The 21,788-nt window shown below is 47.6% G+C and overlaps 1 protein-coding gene across 4 annotated transcripts in view; it reads left to right on the top strand.

Moving 5' to 3' along the window:
* The window catches only part of arhgap21b (Rho GTPase activating protein 21b), a 46,323-nt gene that overhangs the window by 7,635 nt on the left and 16,900 nt on the right, over nt 1-21,788 (top strand). For all 4 annotated transcript variants that reach the window (XM_023815721.2, XM_023815719.2, XM_023815720.2 and 1 more), the window contains exons 3-7: nt 11,448-11,615; nt 12,327-12,348; nt 18,642-18,734; nt 19,452-19,530; nt 20,493-20,547. In XM_023815721.2, coding sequence (XP_023671489.2) covers nt 11,448-11,615; nt 12,327-12,348; nt 18,642-18,734; nt 19,452-19,530; nt 20,493-20,547 — 417 coding nt within the window. The remainder of the gene's footprint in view (nt 1-11,447; nt 11,616-12,326; nt 12,349-18,641; nt 18,735-19,451; nt 19,531-20,492; nt 20,548-21,788) is intronic.

Below are 21,788 nucleotides of genomic sequence, written 5' to 3'. Positions count from 1 at the left end.
CCTCAAAGAAACACATTCATAATTCATAGTGCACCGAGCAGTGGGAATCCAGTTATCTGGGTCTGTGACTTAGAGCCTAAGGGCACTAACTTGACCACCTGCTCTCCTTGGAGGGGGTGGGCTCATCCCAGTGTTTGTGAGACCATTTGTGGGGGGGGCAGTGCCTGGGGATCTTAGGTCCCTGGTTTTGGATTTGGCCAGATGGGCCGTTTTGCTTCCCTGGAGTGCTGTTTGGACTTCACGGTGCGCCTGTCTCACTGTTGCCACAGGTATTCTCTGCTGGGCAACCATAGTGGGGGATGCATTATTTTTGCTCCCCAGAAGAGCATTATTTTACTGTTTCACCTGTACACCCTAAGAATGGACCTGGTTTTATAAGAAATAAAAATTAATGTACAGTAGGTGAAGCATACAATAGATTTGCCTAGTCGGACTAGTGGAAAGTTAGTCCTGATACCCCCATTCACAATGAATACAGAATAAGAATGAAACACAAGTTTGTTTACCGGTTTCCTGGGCCAAATATTATTTTTTCCCTACACTTTAAAGTAAGTGTGTCTTCATCAGGGCTCTCTAGTTTTCTTTCATGTCCTCCTCTACTTGGCTAGCATGGGCTACATTGCCTGATAGTTGACATTCACCGGGTGGGATTATTCAGCTATGAAGAATCTTGTGGAACAGTGGATGCCTAGGTCCTGCTCTGGAGTGGATTTATTGGAAGCACATTAGGGTACATGCTTCATGACATGCTTCACAAACATGTACACACATATAGCGGTTTTGTTTTGCAGTGCCCTTAAAGGTTTGCCTACAGATGCTGTAGTTTTTATACGTCAGCAGCTTGTTTAGGTCTTGAAGAAGAAATGGACTGACAGTCATTGAGTTAACCATTGTTGAGAGTGCCAGCGCAGGGCTTACCTGCACTGGCACGGAATGAAGTAGCATCGCTTTGACGTAGGGCTGTTGTGACTTTGCCGTCCAGTTTGTGCCATGGAAGCTACATGGAGAACTCAAACACTGATCCGACTAAGCAACTCCAGCAGCTTGTACCAAAGAAAAATGCTATGTCTGTCATTTGGACACATTGTGGCTTTAGTAAAGAGGACACCAAACAAAATGAGGTCAAATGTAAACCACTGCAAATACAGTTTCAGCTACCAAAGGTAATGCCACCAATCAGCTTCAGCACTAGCAATATATAAAATACAGTGGAAACCACTTATATGGCACAAAAAGCTTGGGACAAATTATTGCTTTACAAATAATATTTAAAAAATTGTTTATAGTTATCAAGTAGTCCACTTGCAGTGTTCAATTTGGGTTTTTTAAATACATAATATACGGAAATAAAAGTAAAATTAAATTATGTAAATTGTGGTAATTCTTCTTTTTTTCTTTGCCTTGCGGTAATCCGTCTGCTTCTGGCTAGCTACCTGAGGCTAATGCTGCATGCACAGAAAACATGACGGGAAAAAGTAATTTTCTCTCAATAACAAATATAGAGTCATCAAAGCTTATGACATACCGCCAAAAACTAGCCACCAAGATGCAACAGCGAAACTATAACAAGCTATATTTTATGTACAGTACTGTACTATATTACAGTGTATTTGAATTATACACAGTTCAGCAATTTAATTCGTGCAGTATTGTAATTTGAAAAGCGTTTCAAACAGCTCTACTGTATTTTGAAAGAGTTAAAATTCAGTAAATAGTGACGATGTCCATTTTTGTACTTTGAATTAATGTAAAAAATATACAAATGTCAATTAGATGGTAATCTGCTGGGGACGTAGAGAAAACCAAAAAAAAATCTGTTAGTGATCATCTGCTTATAGACAGACGTGATCACTGTAAACAGTTTATTTTAGTTGCAAGAAATCCAAACTATTTATTTTCTACTTTTTTAGGGAACTTTTTTTACATTAAAACTAAAATGTGAGCTTTTTCACAACGTTTTCATTTCAAGCGATTTGTGCTTTGATTTCAGTTGTTCGAAATATTCAATGAATAACAATAAATGGTTCATCTGTGTGTGTGTCCTTCATTTATTTTATAATCATAAAAATAGTCTTTCATTAGAAAAAAATATTCCAGCTTTAATAGTTGGGCATATTTACAGTACAGACCTTGTTAATGAAATATGAGGACGAAAAACAAACAAAACAACTGAAATGAAAACAGAAACAATATAATCGTTTGTTGTTATCGAGGTAAAATGTTCAACTAATCGTGATATTGATTTGAGGTCATATCGCCCAGCCTTACTTTGACGACTGCATGCATGCAGAGGACCCCCAGTCAAATGTAGAGCAGGGCTGGCTTCTGCGCTCTGCTTTAGGGCACCTGCGACTTTTACAGCAGCAGTGTGCCTGAATCCTCTTTTGTCAAATGACTTAAAAGTTAACGTGGAACCCAGTGAGCCTTGTTTGAGTCTCCGGGAAATGCAGCCATAATCACACAGAGTCCTCTAATTGTGTGGAGTCCAGTGTTTTTCCAGTATCGAGTCAAAAAGGTGGTGAGAGAGGAGGAGAGATGTTTCCTGTTTTCTCTCACACAAGCGGGTCCAGTAAAGAAGGTGTGAATTCCTCCCTGAACACTCGAACTGATGTTTGTTACCGTGCTTCCTGTTATATGGGCACCTTTAAATAGCGAGCGTACTCTTCCATAAAAGTGGTATTCCAGATGGACTTTGTTACAGGTTTTCTCCAGCGACTGGGGACAAATCTCCTTTTTTTTTTCCCCCAGCAGGTATTCTTGTAGCATGAAAGACACTGTGTCTGTATGTATGTTTGTTTATCTCTGTTATTCATACCGCAGTCTCCTTGAAATGCACATTAGCGTCGCATGCAAGCAAGCAGGTTGCAGGAATAGTTAATGTGAACCACTTAAAAGTCACTGTTACAGCATATTGTGTCCATCTGCTGTTTGTTGGGTTTTTTTTTTTTAAGTCTCCGTTCCTGCCAAAGAAGAGGCCTCTCTGCTGTAGAATTTCCTGCTGACCCACACCCTGAAACTTGCAGCAGTGCGGGAATACCGAATGGATCTGAATGCTTCTCCTCTCCGAATGCGTTCAGGGGGTTTGGTTTCTTGATTTGTTAGATGAATGTGTCTCAAGTTTAGTTTGACTGGCGCCGTCCCAAACCTGCAGCAGTGTGGGGGAACCTGAGTGAATCTGACCGCTTCTCCTTTCCCACTGCGTTTTGGGTGCAGTTTATTGGTTTGTTGCACGAAGAACGTGCCTCGAGTTTAGCTTGGCTGGCGATTCCCAAAAAATGCAAGAACATCGGCCGTAGTTTAAAGCAGAAGGTCATGATGTTACAGTATCAAAGTCCACTCCAGCCCCTCTAACTTTTGAACTGCTCTTATGTGGTTTCCGCTTTTTTCTTATTGGATGGAGGGCACTGTGACTGCTCTTCTGGGCTCTGGTGTACAAATATGTTGCGGGGTGAGGTTAATTAAATCAACAATGCAGGGCAACGTGCTGGTCACTGCTGGGGTAATTTCAGCTGGTCATTAAATTTCCTCCGATGGGAGTGAGCCCAAGGTGGGCGAATGGATGGAAAGATGTCGCGGATCCCTCCCAGGCCTTTTTCGCCAGCCTCGTTGCCTCGAGCATCCACGTGTGGGTGGAAATTCCGGACAAATCCCAGGCAGTTTTGCTTCGGTAAATTTATTTCCAGCCGGCCTTTGTGTTTGTAGCCTAGCCCTTCGCTGTGACTCTGTGTGAGAGAACAGGAAGCTCAGGGGAGTGTGATTGAGAGCTCAAAGTGGAGCATCAGTGTTTCATCCATCTTTCAACCTCCTCTGGACAGAGTAGTAGGGGGGCCTGGAGCCAAGGGTACATCTTCAGTGTCACATAGACATGCGCGCTTAGGCACTGCAGGGAGCCTAAATGCAGGTCTTTGGCCTGCAGGGGGAGAACCATGTGACATGGAAAAAACATGCATGCAGAATTTCTGGCGCCGTGATATGAGCCCGTCTCAGTTCTAGCTTCCTGTTTTTTCTTGTGTTCTGTTTTGATGTAAATTAATGTTTGGCGGACATTGACGCAGCCGTGTGGAATTCCCCGACTAACAGAGAACTTTGTTTTGGAGCTCAAGTCGAGAAGAGGACCATGTGTTTGTAAGCGTTAGCTTCAGAGTTTGCTTAGCCAGCGTGCCTTGCACCAGACGTGCAGGGGCCGTGGACTCTGGATGACGAACCCTTGTAAGAGCCAAATGCTTTGCTTTGGATTTCTCTCTGCTAGACTTCAAAGGTCTTTTTAGCTGCTTAACCGAAAAATATGCTCATCTCCACGGTGCCCGGCACGACAGTGCGGACCCACCGCTGTGGAGGCGGACCTTCGGGATCTCCCCGGTGTGCCCGCATTCCAATTGGCTCGGCACAGTTGTCAGTCGGAAGGTCCCATGCTTCTGATTGCTCCTCATTTGCACATGCTGGGTTCACACAGGCACATGGGCTTGAGCCAAGCCTTTGGCTGTTTGCTTGGCAGCAGAATGAGCAGCTCCATGTCTTCTCAGTAAGCTCCAGAATACCGGCCCACGTGATCCAAGTGGTTTTATTTTGCAGTCACATGGGTCACACTGCTCTTTCATGGACAGGGCAGGTGACTCTGCCTCAGAATGCTGTGTCTCCAGCAGATACCGACAGACGTATGTTAGGTCCGGGCACGGATTTGTATATTTCCCGCAATGATCTCATGTAGCTTCATGTTTTAATAGCTGTCACCTCGCTCATAGATCTGAACAACAGAAGGAGGCATATCTTCACCACCAGCATCAAGAACTAAGCTCACTTTTCACAATGTCTCACCAGAAACCCATGTCAGTTTGGGACACTGGTATTGAGTGAGTCTGTCTGTATTTTGAGGGTGTGATTGGGAATGGGGGAGGTAACAACTCCACAGAACCCTGCTCTGACCTGAAGAGTGGCCTACTACTGATCTGTAGGTCTGTCTTACACGTGTGTGCTGGTGGTCTGGAAGTGTTTAGGTTCCTGCAAGTACAAAGGGCAGAAGACTAGCCTTTTCACCCAACTTCCAGTTTTCCTTATAACCATCCATTACTTTTCAGTGTAAGCAAATCTGGTCTGGGACATGGTCTACAAACACACACACACACATATACATACACACACACACACACACACACACACACACACACACACACACACATACATACACACACAGAGTATTGTAGGATGTTTAGTGTAATTAGGTCAAAGGATTACCTGAATTGTGAGTCTTTGGACCACAAGAACAAACCGTAGCACCATTGGGTCTGTACCTGTGCTCCTGTGGGGCAAATGGAACAGCCGTAAAACTTGTCGCCATTGTAGGTCCATCTCTTACAGTCCTGCTTTCTGAGTTCTTTCCCTTTGTTGTACTTAATGCTGATCTGAGAGGCCACTCTTCTGATATTGTGTGGAAGGGGACGCCGAAAATGTTGCAGAGGAAAACTGACTTCTCTGACCTTGTAGACTGTGTCGAAAAGGGGAAGTCGGACAGAGATTGGGGGGGGGGGGCTGACTCGGCCCTCCGCACGGCTGGCGGCGTGCGGCTGGAATGAACTGGCCGAGGGTGGGGCGCAGGGCTCGCGGGAACCGTACAAAAGCAGTCGCTGCAGAACAGCTTGCCATAAATCAGCCACTGTCCATGCTGGGCTTGTATCACTAATGCCTGAGGAATGCTGGGAAAGGCCAAGACTGGAGGGTGACGGGGGGGCAGCGAAGGGGAAGATCTTTCCTCCCTGGCACTGTGCTCATTGCCGGGGCTCAGCCGACCGCCCGCGTAGCTCTGGGAGGATGTCTGGGGATTGTGGGGAAGCCGCGATACCCCCATCGTCGCAGATGGGTCACCCGGGCCCCGAATCGCAGCCGGGAGGCGACTTTGGTGTGAGATTATAGCCGGGCGCGGCGCTGCAAGGCGCGAGTGAGAGCGTATGCGTGAGAAGGCCACGCCCTTTGGCGCTCGGCACCGGGGCGGAGGCGCCGCTGCTGAACGCGCCCTGGGCTGTGCTTACATGAACAAAGACGGCCAGTTTCCACGGAGGCGTGTTTCACCAACGCGCACGGCCGTCCGTCGCCTTCCTGAGCTGCAGGCTGGCCTGGGATGCCGCCCCCCCCCCCCCCCCCCCCCCAACACCGCTGTTGATTTCCTGTCACACCATGAGCCAATCTCCGGTATATCGGACATGCCCCCACCCCCAGTCTCAGGCACGGTCGTGGCTGTGTGTTAGTGATGCCGTTCAGCTTTTTAGGGCGCCGTGGATGTGGAGGGCGTCTGTAGAGGGCGTGTTATCGGCCGCTGCGATCAGTGTGATGCGATGAATTATAGATGGAGAATAAATATCAGCCGTTTCCAGGGAGTTTCTCTTGAGCAAACATAGGGGGGCAGGAATCGACATGTCAGCCCAGGCTTATAATCAAAGTCGACCTCCATCCCGGGTAAATTGTTTTGAAAATGAAAGTGCACTGAGCAGCGCCCTCCCCCCCCCACCACCACCGAATTTGAACGGCGGCTCTGAGCATTGTCTTGTTGCACCGTCCGTTTGTGTCGTGGGCATTTCCAGATGTGGCCATTTTCTGTGTGTGGTGTGCATCTTGGGTGTCTGTGCCTGAAGTTCATGGGAGTGAGTAAGGGAGCGGCCCAGTGGTTTGGGATCTCCCATTGGGATCTCCCCGGTGTGCCCGCATTCCAATTGGCTCGGCACAGTTGTCAGTCAGAACACAGTGTGTCAGTCGGAAGGTCCCATGCTCCCCCCCCCGCCCGCTCCCCCCCCACCTGTCCATGGTACAGCCTCATTACGGCGCATCCCTCACCTCCCTGCCGTCAGGTGCCGTGATTCGCACACTGCCGTACGCCGTGCCGTCAGCGCCGGTTCCAGACACGAGGCGAGGTCACACCCCATAATGATCAGGCATTTCTGTTTGAACAGTTTTTGGTTTCAGGGCCGTATGATAAGCAGCTAATTTTACCAGCCGGGACATGCTCGGCGTTGATGGGGGAGGGGGGGTGTGACAGTGCGAAGTTGGCTGGGGCACAGCGCCCTGCCTCTAATGCCCGTCAGGCAGTGTGACTGCTGTCAGGACAGCAAGTCTGTTGTTTCTCAACCTACTTCCCAGGCTTATCTCCACGTTTTCTGTTCCTAGTATTTGACCACGGTACAGGTCAAAGGAAATCCTGTAGGAGCATAGAGAATCCCTCTATTTGTGTCCATTGTGAAGTTGTGCAGCCCAAATGCTGAATCCCAAGGGTTTAAGGCAATATTAAACCCTGGGCCTGAACATTGCCGTGAGGTGAAGCAGCTGCACCTGGCTGAGTCTCGAGCAGGTGACTGTTTGGTCATGGTTCAGGGTCCCTACTCCCTTGCACTCCTTCACCTTGCGCAGGTCTAGGTTCCTCTGATTACTCTGCTTGTGTCCATTGCACTTTATGGCTCAACATTTAAGTTCTTGTATTTGGCGCCAAATTATCTATTGCATCATTCTGATTGATTTATAGTGTAATTTTTTTACACACAAATTGCACTATGTATGCAAACGCATATGTCCCACGCACCCTGTTTTGCACTGTCCTGTGTTTTACACGTATTGCAAGTATTGGGAAACCCCTCCCCTCTGTCGCTGCTGTTTCTGTGTCGCCTCATTGTCCTGCAGGAATGTTATTTAGCACCACAACTGTACACCAATATATGGACGATATGACAAAACCCACTTGACTTGACTTGAGTCGCGGAGTGTTTGTTTTGCCCGGGGGTCACTTTGGAAACCAAGACGGTCCATTAGAAGCTGATGACTTCCACAGTCTTGGCTTCCTCACGCGCCTCCACACGGCCGAGCCTCAGTTCCTGTTTTGTAGGAGAAACTGCAGAATATATCGCCAGGATCGCACCGGCCAATTGTTCAGAGGAAAACCCCCCCGCCAACCGCCTTAGCAGGTTGAGCTTGGCGTTCCTCAGAACGACTGGGCGGATTTCTCTAGGATCCGTGGGGTCAAAGCTCGGCCGTTTATTTTCCCTATGCGACTACATCAGCATTTTCTCCTGGAGTTTCCCCCGAGGGCTTCTTCACTCAAGGCGAAATGTATTCTTCACCGATAAATATCTCGTGATTTAAGGTGTCGTCTTAACTTGTTCTCAAGAGTGCAGGTACAGCAGGTGACGGTGACCATACTGGAATTGCCCGCGTTCGATCATTTTCGCAGATTATTGCTTATTGATTGTGCATTTTGTTCACTGAGAGTGTCAGGGGTTTTTGTGTGTCGTGTCTGGTTTAAATGATTGCAAAAATAGCGAACAGGTAATATAATTGCCCATAAAGGCCTCTTCTGTTTTCTTCTGTTCATCTGCTCAATAAACATATAAAGAACACTTCCCACGCAGCACATTATGCCTGATACTGCTTAAAACACACCGTAGCATAACCTGTAGGTACAGCTGCAAGTTTGAAATTAACATGGCCTATCTGTTTGCTATGTTATAAAAACTTGTAAAAACTATATTATAAGACCCTTTGCATAAATCACTGAAACTAGGGAGATCATATTTAACTAGCGGACATTCTAGTAGCCTCAAGTCTTTTTATGCGGAGCACTTAGTGCCTATAAATCTAATTTGCCAGTTCGCAGGAACTATATGCTGTATAGCATGATGCGTGCAATTCTGACATGGGGTAATTGAGTTTTGATCGTGGTTCGGACGTATTAATGCCATAGTTCAGATTCAACGGTTATCGTTAGCGGTATATAACATTAGTGATGGCTGTAGTAGTGTAATTAGTACTGGCACTAAAGAAATGTAATGCTGAACAGCTTTAGAAAATACTATATCGTGGTACCTTTTCAGTATCAGTATCCCATACAACACTAGTATAAACCACCTTTTTGTTTTCTGATAATTTGAACTACACTTAATTACATAGTAATTGAAGGAATATATTGGTTATGAATAGAAATGACACGATTTAAATGATTAAATGATAGAAATGATTTAAAATGCCGGAGGTTTCCGCCGTCACTGTACTACCCTTGGCACTGGCCAAAGCGAGCCAGCTTGCCCTTGGCACCGCCCACCTTGTGGCTGAGGCGTCCGGGCAGACTGCCGTGTGGTCACACTGGCAGGGCTGGGCATCTCTGGCGCCCCCTGTCTCCTGGCTCCCTTCTATGAAGACAAAGATGACAGTACCGCTCTTTTGAGTTGGTTCTAAGCTGCTCTTCTCTGTGTCGGTGTATTTGTATGGCTGCTCGTCAGCTAACATCCTTTACTGGTTATTACTCTCCTGGTCCTCAATCTGAAACCAGCCTTATTTAAGGAGAGCAGTGGGGTTCTGCTCCTGAGCAGATGGCTGAGGAGCTGAGGGGTGGGGGTGGGGGGGGGGGGCGTGCCGGGGGTGCACCTAGAGGGCCGTGCCTCCACTCCCGGCGCCCTGTTGTCGTGGTGGCTCGTTTCCGTGGTAACGGCACACTCTCCCTCCACTGGGGATTCCGTCGCTTATCCCCGAGACAATGGCGACAAAGGGAGCCCTTGCGAACTGGGCGTGGCTTTATTAATCCTCCAGTCTGCCGCGGCCCCCCGGAGGGATGTGGCCGGCACCCAGCACTCCGCTCCCGTTAGGATGACACCCTGATTATGAATAATCACCTCCGAGAGGCACGGCTTGTTGGTAATGGTCCCCATGTTGCAGAGTAATGTCATTCCTGGTGGAAGGCTTCTGTCCTCATGGCTTTCATGTGTAATATGGCGGTGGGGCGGGTAGTTTTGAGTTGGCTTTGAGGATGTGTAGCCCTTTATACTCAGCAGAGAGTGACCATCCAGTGTTTCTCCTAGGTTTACAGCTTTGGGGGGGGGCAGACGGACCCCGACAGGATTCATGGTGTTCATGTGTTTCTTTTAATGACAGCAGTCAATATAACAACTGAACTAAACATCAGAATTTTTCTTTTTATGACAATTATCCACAAAGTGTGCAGCTTTTGTCACTGCAGTGTATCTTGTTGTGCTTCTGGAAGAACATCTCTAGAGCCTCTTGATATGGGAAGTCAGAAACGTCTGGCCTATTTATTGAGATCCGTATGCAGGCTGCGAGATGGTCTCCTTGCAGCCAATTGCGGATGTTTGTCTTGACCTGCAAATACATTAACTGTTAAGCTTTAAAAGTGATCGCTGATAGCTTAAAATAGTGATAGTTTAAAGCAGAAAATCCCACTGTGAAACGTATTTATTACCCTGTTCATGGTTGAGAAGTCCCTCTCACAGTTTACACTGCTGACCGGGTGGTTGACGCGACTTATTTTCCAACGCACGACAATTGTAAATGAGCAATCGTGTAGACACAAAAACGACAAGCTGTTGTGTAAATAAGATAAATAATATAAATAATATAAGGCTATTTAGTTTGTTTAATAAAAGGACAATGTATACACCTGTTCTATAGGAAAGGTAACCTTAAATGACTTCTGTTGTGATCTGGCGCTATATAGAAAATAAAATTAAATAAAATTAACTTGACCTTCGAGGGGGGGTGGGAGGTTCTGTTGGGGGTGGCGGGGCGCCCCCTTAATATAATGGTAGGGGAAACACTGCCATCGCAGTTGTGGTCGACCTCGCTCTTCCTACCGCCACTTGTTTATGTGGCTTCTGGGACCGGGACCGCGGTCACGCTGTGGTCTGATCAGAAGCACGTCACAACATTTTTGTTTCTTTTTCAGCTTCTCTGCTTCTAAGACCAGTAGCAGACTGTCGTCATAGCGAAGCAATCAGTAGTCTGACAGCTTCTTTTCAGCCATATGAGTGTGCGAGGCCGGCACGGTCGTGTGCACCACCGAAGGCCTTCCCGGTTCCCCCTGCTTCTCCATGCCCTGTTGCTCGGTGACGTTGGCTTGGATCTCTGGGATAGAGTGACCTCACTGGCTCCTTGTGGTGGTGGGGGGGAGGGGTCTGGCTTATTGTCTCTGGAGGGCGGGAAATGGGAGGTGATCTAAGAAACTTTTCATACTCATTTTTAAATTAGTTCTTTCTGGGAATGGAAAAGAATCAGGTGGTGTGCGAGCCCAGTACACTTATTATTATTGTCTGTTCAGCTTGGCAGTGTGGGAAAGCCATGTGCGTGTGTGCTTGCATGCATGTGTGTGGGACGACCTGGCTGTGTTCATGTGTGAGTCACCATTTTCGCAGTTACCAACATACCCAGTATACCCAGTAAAATACAGGGGTGTTACAAAAAACTGTGAGTAGCCCTCACACTGATCTCATGCTCATGCTGGGGGTAATGTCGCCCTGCAGTACATCCTAATCCTGAATGCAAACAACACTCTGTGGGTGTGCATACAACACTCTGTGGGTGTTGATTCATCTCCTGTGTAATGTTATGTGATTAATAGTCACATATAGGCCTGTAATGTGATATCTTGAGCAGCCTTACAGACTGTCGAATCGCACCTATGACAGGTGGAGTTGGCATCCCCGGCATTGGCCGCGCCTCCCGGAGAGGAGGAGCCCTTTGCGTGGGGGGGCCCCACCACCATCCGGCTGGCACGCACCCATCATGGATTCGGCTTCACACTGCGCCACTTCATCGTCTACCCACCCGAGTCGGCTGTGAACTCCTCCCTCAAGGTGAGCGTGCTCGGCTGTGGGCGGGCCTCGGGTGGGGGTCACATGACTGCCACCGCATGGCTGCCTAATTGGGCTCTATCCGGACTCTTTCTGGACTTTGTGATCTGCTTAGACATTGTAATTCGCTAAAACCCTCTGACTGCAAAATGGGTCTGTCTGAAGGTGTGTTGTGGGACTACTGAGGAATCATGGGATATGTAGTGTTTAAAGCTCTTTCTATGGGACCATTGGGATGCAATAAAGGCTACAACTCTTGCTTATGGTTATTAATACATCATTTTCTTAAACCTGCAGTCAGGGTCACGCACATAGGCACAGCAGGCGGAGTCCGACCACAATAACACAGTCCGGGTGACCAAACCCTCCCGGAAACATCAGACTGTAAATCGCATTATAGGCTTTTAGCCTCTCACGGCCAGATGTTAGAGTAATTCACCTGGGACCTCATGCCGGACACTTGGAGTTCCACACCGAGAACCCAGCGAAATAATCCAGACCTGTTGGATTCTGAATGCTTCGGGTTTAGCCCGTTCCAGTCCGCTGTCTCTCGCTGCATGTGCAGTCGTATCAGGACCTTTCATAGACCTATTCTGAGAGGGTGTGCAGTCCGCGGATTTTGAATGTCTGGGTGATTCCTGCCTGCTCATGACTTTTTGGTAGCCTAAAAAAAAAAAATCTGAATTCTTACTTCATTCTTCCATCTCCTTTCAGGATGAAGACTGTGTCCGTCGAGGTGAGCCTGCTCCTGTCCTTCCTCCCAGTCATTTTTAACGATTGGGTTACCTTCATTGCTTGGCTGTAGCGCCGGGTGGGTGTTTGGTTTCACAGTGAGTGAAAGGCTGGTCAGAGAAGCATGACGGCATCACTGTGGGGGATGGGCCGCCGCCCGGCCGCCGTCTCTGTGTATTTGAGGTGAACGGGGGCTCTATCTGGACTCTCTCTGGACTTTGTGATCTGCTTAGACATTGTGAAATCAGCGTAACATTCCACAGTGAGCTGAGTGCATAATGCAAACACAAAGGAGCCGGACGTTTGACCTCATTTTACCAGAGTTTACATTTAGCTGGCTAGCTGAGACTTCTTATCCAAACTGATTTAGACTTTTTTAACTGTATTACACATGGAGAAACTTTAGTGGTTCTGGGTAAGCACCTGGGTCAATGGTACAACAGCAGTGTACTTCCAGGTTTTTAATTCACTTAATCACTGTGCTCATCCAATAATGACCCCAGATTTAAGTTTTAGGAGTATTATTCACAATATTCAAATTGATGACTAAATGAGTGTTTATAACAAGGCTGCCACTAACTATTTTTTTATTGATTAATCTATAGAGTATTTTACCGATTGAAGGGTTAATCTAAACGATTTTCTTCCTGAAAATCAAATTTACTGTTTAAGTCAATTTTATTTTGGCAGCAACAAACTGTTTGTCATTACAGGGCTTTAGATAATGGATGCCGGCTTTTCGGACATTTTCGTCCACAGTTCAATAAGCAGATTAGTAGTATGTCTAAAATTAATGAGATAGGTATTGTGATGCCCAAAAGTTAGTAATCTGTATAAATTTGTCATGTCTTTATGCTTATTAAATTTGGTTATTGGTTATTGAATTCTACTGTTTTGGTAAATCATGGACGCAAGCAGTGAAGTAGCAGTGAAGAAAGGGCATCCTAGCAACCAAAACATGTTAAAAGAGGAGATATTGTTCATAAACAAAGACGTTGGTGGTGTGGTGGTGGACTTTTTCCTGATTAAAGTAATTAAAATTCATTTTTATTTCAGCTCACAAAATTTCTTTTATTTAGTATCTGTTTTCATCTCAGTTTTAGTTAATGATAATAACACCGGTCCCAACAAGCTTAACGTGCATGAACACACACTGGCATCGTAGAATAAGCCCAGATTTTAGCCTAAACCTTTTCTCAAACACTTATTCAGTGAAGATTCTAAGGTAGCTGGCAGACAACTTTATGGCTTTAATGGTGAGTATATTTAGCAGCTATAAGGAGAAAAGATCTTAAAAAGCTGTCTGCACTACATGTTTAATTTGATAAACATGAATAGACAACACTGGTTTTGCCTACTCTGTCCATCATCCAGAATAGCTCCTGTGCGTTTCCTCCTCAGGCGCCCGTGCAGAGCGCTACCGCTGCGGTGCGCCATCGAAGCTTTGCACAGTGTAAAACCACCTTTCTGTTTAGCGATAACTGCTCCCACGATTACGCAGAGATATTAAATAAATCGTTTAATGGAAAATAATTGTTATAATGAATTGAAGCGTTTTAGAAATCATAAAGGTAATTTCGTTAAAAAAATTATGCCAATGTAAAATATGGATGTCGAACTACGTCGACTAATCTCGGCAGCCCTAGTTTATAATCACAATATGATTTTGTATCGATACATTGGCCAGCCCTACTCCCGACTCCTTAGACCCTGCATAGGATAAGTGGCATAGAAAATGGATGGACGTAAGCATGATCTAATTCCAATTAATAACATTTTCATTACGATTGGAAAAGCAACAGATATTAGACTTTAGACTGGTAAAAAGAGAATCGGCCATCTCATTTTATTTGGGAGTGGTGGGTCCTTATCAAGGTTTTCCAGAAATAGACACCAAATCCTCACCTCTGGGGGGCAGTGTCACCCTCTGCCCCTCTCGACACACGCTGGGGTGGGGTGGGGTGTAACACCGACCGCTGTATGATTAAGCAAGCTGGTTCTCACAATCAGCTGCCCCGCTTGGTTGCCCCCCTCCCCCCCCCCCCCCCACCAAATTTATGGGCCATTTATTACCCGGCAGTTAAATTAAAGATGGTAAATTAAAGGTCCACATGACCATACGGTCAGTTTGAGATTAATTACAGTGGGAGGAAGGGGTTAAGCGACAGTCCCCGAGAGCTTGGGGCAAATTCCTCACTTGGCATGCATGGAGCCTGAATCCAGATCCGGCGAAGCTCTTAAAGGGCCGGAATACGTTCTGGGTCAAAGATGTTGGTTTCCATGGTTACGCAGAGTCCCCAGCGCTTTGAATAAAAGCCCAAAAAATTGTAGCATAGGCTGCAGCTGTTTGTGACTCCGCTTCTTGGTGGCTGCCCCCCCATGACCATCCGGACAGTTGTGGTCCTCTTTCCCCCGTGGCTACTGGGCCGGCGCTCGACCTCAGGGCCGCATGCTGTTCCCGCTGTGCTCACCTGACTGCCTCCAAGCCATGCATGTCGGCTCATTCAGGAAACTCCTTCAAGTCCCCCAGCCACAGTAACTGGAACATGTGGGAAATTCCCAGCCCCATTTACAGATCAAGCAGAATCACTAGATTTTTTTTTTTTATTCCTCTCTTCGACCTACAGGGGCATCCTTCCTTCCTGAGGGCGCACTAAAATCTGTCGGCAGATTAGCGCCCCCTGCTGGAATCCCAACAGTCTTTCTCTTAATATTATATGTGGTGCCCTTGTGTGACACGATGTGACCTGTAGGATGTAGACAGAATAGGCTCCCAACCCAGGAAGTGCTGGGAACACTGGTGGGGCTCCATCTGATGCTTGATTGGAAACAGCTAGGATGGAAGAAAATTTGGCTCATCTGCTCCCTAAAATAACAAACAGAAAAACTAAAAAGGAAAACACATGTCTCTCAGTATTTGTTTCGGTACATCCGCCGGGCGCCTGGCGGGAAGCAGTCGACACTTAACATGTCAAAGGACGTTTTAATTGAGGCGGTTATTTTGCTTTTCTCTTGGCTTTGAGTTCCCCTGTCGGAACTCCCCCTTTCCCTGGCATTTGGAAGCGAAGTTTTAGTGTAAAGCGTTTCACTTTGATGGCTGGGCGACTGTTTTTTTCTGCTGAATCTGTCCGATCAGCCGTGGGAAATGCAGGAAGTGCCGCGTGTCACTTTGATGTGGCATTTCACTGTAAATGACCTTGTATCTTTGCCATTTGAAGTTTAAATAGAGGGCACCTGTGAGATTTCAGGCTTTATAATAATGATCATTTATAATTATGTTCTTGTTATGCGGCTCAGTACTACACATGTGATTTCTTGCGATCGGTGAGGAGAGAGATGAAGCGCTTCATCCGCATGGGAAAGTCGCAGCTCCCCCCGTAGTGTCTGGGACTCACTGTGAGCGCCATAGAGACAGTCGGAGGCCGGGCCCACGAGATCCGACCAGATGTGTGTGCAGGAGGCGTGGCCTCCATTCTCGTCTGACTGGAGGACTCGGGACCATGCACCACTAGGTGGTGCCGTTCCAGTGCTTTTCACGCCACGAAGGCCCATCCTCTATCCGCAGCTGGTTTCCACATTCTGTGTCTGAGTAAATTACTGCTAATCTTTCCCCACACACAACCCCCCACACACACACACACACACACACACACACACACACACACACCGGTAACTGGTGTTAACCAGTTATGCGGCGCTGTGGGCGTGTGTCTCCATGGAGACCGATGTGGCAGCAGTCCTGATCTGCTCTGCCAGCACTGGTGAGGAGAGGCCAGGGGTGTGTGTAATAGCCAGCACCTGGCTCCCTCTGGTGGAAATCCCAGGGAATGGCATTCAGAAGAGCGCAGAAAGGGGAATTACCCCTTCGTGCTGCGTGGGTCAGTATCAGACTGATGAGACTTTAGGGTGAGGGGCTTATTTCATATGATTCTCACTATTCCCTCTTTGATTCAGCCAATATCAGCTTAAGCCCAGCTGATAATGGTCAGGCACATCATGTGAGCACTTACAATGTGCTGTATTACATATTATGTCATTTGAGTCGCTGTGTGTAATATATAATTTAATGATGTATTTTTTTTTTCACGTTGCGAAGCGAGCACAGTGTGAGGTAATGGGATCCTTTACCGCAGGTTTAATGCTAGGCTAATGTGCCATGTGATGTAGCAGGAGAGACGCTTCGGTCTGTCAGGTGTCACGGTGAGTCATCTCTCCTGCGATCCCATTCCTCGCCACAGGAGGGAGCGCTGCGTACCGGTGCTTACGTTTGTCAGGTTGTTGTATAACTTTGCATGTCAGCCCTTCCACTAGGTGCTTTGCGCTACTCTGATGGCTGGCACCGCCCCCCCTCCCCCTCCGATGCATTCCGAGTGGAGGGACGGGGGCTACAGCTTCTCTAATCCCCATATGGTTTCATAACGAAACGCACCCTCCACCCTGTTCACCAAACATCTTGCGGCACGTCTGGTCTGATCCGTGATGCACTCCTGAACACCCCTCAGAGTGCTCTGGCTGTGATGCACGTTGGCCTCGTAAAGGCTGCTCCTCCACTCCACTCCTCCGCATGGCTGTAGGCATCCTTGCTGACCGGGTACCGTTGATGCCATTCTGCCACGTATCTCATTCCCCTCTACATTCACTGCAGTTCAGAGACGGGTCAGCCGCTTTTAAATTTGCGCCTCTGGAATTCACCACATACCCCCCACCCCCAAAACTTTGTCACCTCCCACGTTTTTTCGTAGTTTCAGCCCGAGCCGTCTGTCCTTCCTGAGGACTTCGTCGCCAGTGTTTAATTTTGCCCTGCAGAGTGAAGAAAGTCTTTGTTATGTCCAGCTGAATGTCAGAAGAGGGCGCTGCAGAGCCAGGCTGGAGATTTGCATTGCCACAACGTTGCTGGATAAGATCCCCCTCACGCATCAGTCACACATACCCAGAGCCATACCTGTCAAGTTACATATTTAGCGTGGCTCATCAGATGCAGTGTGCGTCTGGGTGTGTCAGCTCAGTTGCACTGCATCCTTGGATTTCCCTGTAAACACTCTGCTGCTGCAGAAGGCGCTAAATACAGCCGCGTAAGGGTCTGAAACGCGAAGTGAGCTTTTAGCACTCGGCTGACCTCGCGCAGATGGCCGGACCCACCCGTGTCAGGCATGCTGAGAATCTCGTCACATTCAGGTGAGCTATGCTACTCGAGTTGCACACGTGTTCACTGCCAGTTACGATGTCTTTTTAGCTATGGGCCCCGCAGGACTTGCCAAACCCCACCTTCTGCAAGAATCTTTGTGATTCGGGCTCGTCTGCTCACAGCGATACAGGGTCAGCCGTGGTGACCCTCCTGTGTGCGTGTTTCACTGAACTTGATCCATTCCTGCCTGCAGGGCGGCGCTCTTACCCCCGCGGGTATTTCAGCAGGCATGTGAAGCCGCTTTTGTTGCCTTCCCCCTGGGTATATGGCTTAGGTTTCCATGGAAATGGTCTGTAATCTCTGAAGGCACTGCCCGAAGCAATTGCTGTCACTTACCAGTGAGAGGAGCACTCAGCTCTGCAATTGGATGCTTTCCGTCTTGTTTGTAGAGCTTTACTCCACGCATATTCAGGGACCAACGGTTGCCTAGGGCAACTGAGAAATGTGTCATGCCTCTTAATACGGAGTTTGGGTAGCCTCTCGTAACCGGTACGGCAGCGTGTCATTGTTATGTAAGGGTGTTTTAAAGGGCCGCGTTTAGATTCCCGCCAGAATGCTGGCGCAGTGGCGCACCTTCCGGCCGTGGCTGCCGCTCCGTCCGGCTGGAGGTCCTGCCGTTTACACGGCGTGGCGTGTCGCTCATTCGGAAAGCGAGGAGGAGCACAGCTGGGTGCGTCTTTCCGGTAGCCGCTCTGTGTGTGGGTGGTGGTGGTCGCGAACGCGTCAGGCTGTCATCTCGTGTACCAGTCCGGACGCGTAGCCTCTGCGCAGCGAAATATCCCGCAGTACCAGTTTCTTACTTTGCTGACCAAAAATGTTAGTTAGTATCATTATTTCTGTACTTGTCATGTCTATGCAATAAATGTCATAGTTTCTGTTTACAGAGGGCACTTTTTCATTCTCTGACTTTGAGCACAATGGTTTGATTCAGTCGTAAGTCTTCCTTTTCATGCTCCATGTGAATGTTTACCTTTTTTTTTCCCCACTGGCTTCATTCATTTGAAAGGCAGATGACACCGTGCCATTAAAGATTCTGACAAAAAAAAATAAAAAAAATTGTGGGGGGTCGTCTCATTAGACCGCCACTGACATTGCTCCTCTGTGGTTGCCAGGGAGACCAAGGAACCGGCTCGAGCCAATGGACACTATCTTCGTGAAACAAGTGCGGATTGGAGGCCCTGCCCACGAGGCAGGACTCTGTACAGGTAAGGCCTTGGTGCAAGTGGAGGAGGTCTGTACGAATATGAAATTAGAAGTCAAGAAAAATTGCAAAAGTAAAAAATTTATGAAACAGCTGAACCCACCCACTCTCTGAGGCAGGCTGGAGTAGCCAGTCATGGGACATTCTACCCTCATACTCCAAGCAGTTTCCATAACATGTATGGTTGGTCCTCTGACCTTTTATAGAGCTGGGTATTTACTGAAGGTATTTGGTGTTTGTTTTATGCGTTGTGGCCTTTGGTACAGTCAACCCCAGGCTCCCTTTTTAGATCTTTGCCCAGCATGGGACCAGCTTTCTCCTGAACATTCACTTAATCTTCTGTCCCCTTCCATCCTGAAATCGCATGATGGGACACCTTTGGGAGAGTATTCAGGGTACTGGATGATCTCGACTTACGACTGGAAGGGCAGCATTCCCGGGAGATCTGTTGTACCAGCGAATGCTCCCCAAAATCAGAATTCAGTTTTTAAAAAAGGCTTTTCTTTCATGACCTACATAATGCAGTAACTCTACTGGGAGCCTCCTTTCCGTAGCAAAGATACGCACGATGCTCTGCCTCCACAGGACTTTACATGGGGCAATTAACACTCCTGTTCCTTGGCTCAGCCCGGAGGCAGTAATCCAGCACGACCCAAAGCTTGTATCTACAGAAATGCCCACTACTCTGTACCTGCCTCATAACCTGGTGTTTCTTTCCCAGGGGACCGGATAGTGAAAGTGAACGGAGAGAGTATCATAGGGAAGACCTACTCGCAGGTCATAGGCCTGATACAGAACAGGTAACCTCCCTGACTTTGGTGCACCCGTCCATGTACCTGTGAAAAAAAACACACACTCAAACACACACTTCTGCATCACAAACCCTGTTTGTGCTGGTCCAAACAAGGATATCTCAGCGGTAGACAAAACATCTGCCCATGTTACAGTAAACGCATCGTTATTTATGGGTTCCTCTGGACCGCGGGGTGTACTTAACGAAGCCGTTAGGCTGAGTTATCCTCTTTTATGATGCGCCGGCAGATTCCCCCCCCCCCCCCGGGACTAATTCAGGAGACCTATCGAAGTGCCGGTTCAGTGCCCACATCCATTCGTACGAGGGTAGCGCGCACACGTGGCTCTGAAACCTGCCCAACGGCACGACACACACTGTAAACATGGTATTGGACCAGCCAGGACCAGGTCACAGTCATGATGCTGATCATTAGTTAAGTTAGTTAAGCTCTTCTCATAGGTATGTTCTTCAGGACACCAGGGCTGTGATTTATACCCTTAAGCACAGAGCCTGTGATGAGATGCGTCTCACCCCTCCCCCAGGTTCACTGCAGCTTAGAAAGCACACTTTTTGGTGATAACTCCTCTCACCTATATTCACTTCACAGTTCTTCAGTTCTTGTTATGTTTCCCAGCACAACCATCCTCGCTGTACCTCCTGTCTGCGCTCTTATTCTGCAACTACTATATTCATATTTTGCACAGAAGCATAATTTACACTTATATTCATATTTTATCTATAATTTATTTATAATGTATTTGTATATATGCTATTTGTACTTCATTAGATGCTAACTGCACTGGTTCTGTATTTGTAATCAGCACTATGACTTTGAAGTTGAATATAATCTAATCTAAAAAAGATTGGCAGGGACTTTAGGACTCTGAGGCTAATGAATTGCACTAGGGTGCTGTGGAGACGGGGGGGGGTCATCCCTTCTCATCTCTCTTACCTCATTCCCCTCTGCAGTGACCCTTTCCTGGAGCTCTGTGTGATGCCAAAGGATGAAGATATTTTGCAGCTGGTAAGTGTGCCGTTTGACCCTGGCATGCGCCTGGCATGCGCCGTCCTCTTTGTCATATTCTGCCGTTTCGAGTTTCGTTTGTTCGGCCAGATGCAACGGAAGAAACGCGAGAGAAGGTCCACGTGTCGGCGGCCTCCCAGGACTGTGCTCGGACGTGCTCACTTAATGTTTATGATCTCCGTGGTGTTCCTTATCGAGGTGGTGTTCACTTTGCCAGTGGGATGAGGGATTTGTATTGTCTGAAATAGCTGCACCCCTTTCTTTTTCACTGCAGTGTCAATGGAATTAAATTTAAATGCTCCTGTCCTTCGAGTCTTTGGTCTCCTGGGTTTTTTTTTTTTTTGCTGTCGCTACTGTGTGATAAAACGCAAAAAGCTTTGCCATTAGGCCGTTGTGTGAAAAAGCACAGCTTGGCCTGGGAAGCAGCTAGACTCATGTTACGTAACGGTGTCTCGGAGAAACCGCCCCACTTCTGTGCTTTGGTGTGATGCAGAACTTTAGATCGACCAATCAGAGGCATCTGGAAACTGTTCCCCGGCCGCACCTCCTAAGCCCTTCTAACAAGGCCACCGCGACAGAGCCGGCCTCGTTTCGCGAATCGGAGCACCGGCGTGGTCTCTAGAACAGCACCTGTCCAAGTCAAACCATATTCAGAGCAGCAGCGCCACCTAAATTTCACGCCGTAACACGTGGGGCCACGCGACTGTAACTGTGGGACCTTCAGGCTTTGGAGATAATCTTCTGCCTCAACAGTTGTAAGCCTTCCCTCTGAAATCACATCACCCGGGTTTATTAAGGGTATGGTGGTATTTTCCACGTACAAGCCCAGCTCTCCTGGAGACATGCAGCCAGTAGTGGAATGCCACACTTGGTAACGGGGCCACTGCAGTGCGAATGTATGCTTTTTGGTTTCCATGGCGCACCGCTTATTGCAGATGGGGACTGCGTGTTGACTGAGGCTGCAGAGAAGCGGCTTGGTTATATGGGTTTAAGGAGTATGGGCGCATTCGACCAGCACTGCAAAAATGTCAGTTATATATAGCCAAATGTGTGCTGGGGATGCTGGGAAGGGAGCGGAACCACTACATGGGAACGGCCCAGTGAGCTGTAAATGACCGTCAGCTTGTGTTGAGATAAAGCAGGTCAAGCCATAAAAATAAGACCTTTCATTGGTCAGAGAGCTCGAGCCTTTACGTATATGACTGCCATCTTGTAACTCCAAGAGGTGCGTTGTCATAGGA

This window comes from Paramormyrops kingsleyae, chromosome 4 (assembly GCF_048594095.1).
Source record: "Paramormyrops kingsleyae isolate MSU_618 chromosome 4, PKINGS_0.4, whole genome shotgun sequence".
Taxonomy (NCBI): Eukaryota; Metazoa; Chordata; class Actinopteri; order Osteoglossiformes; family Mormyridae; genus Paramormyrops; species Paramormyrops kingsleyae.
The sequence above is the reverse complement of the archived record's forward strand: the minus strand, read 5'-3'. Positions and strand labels throughout refer to the sequence as shown.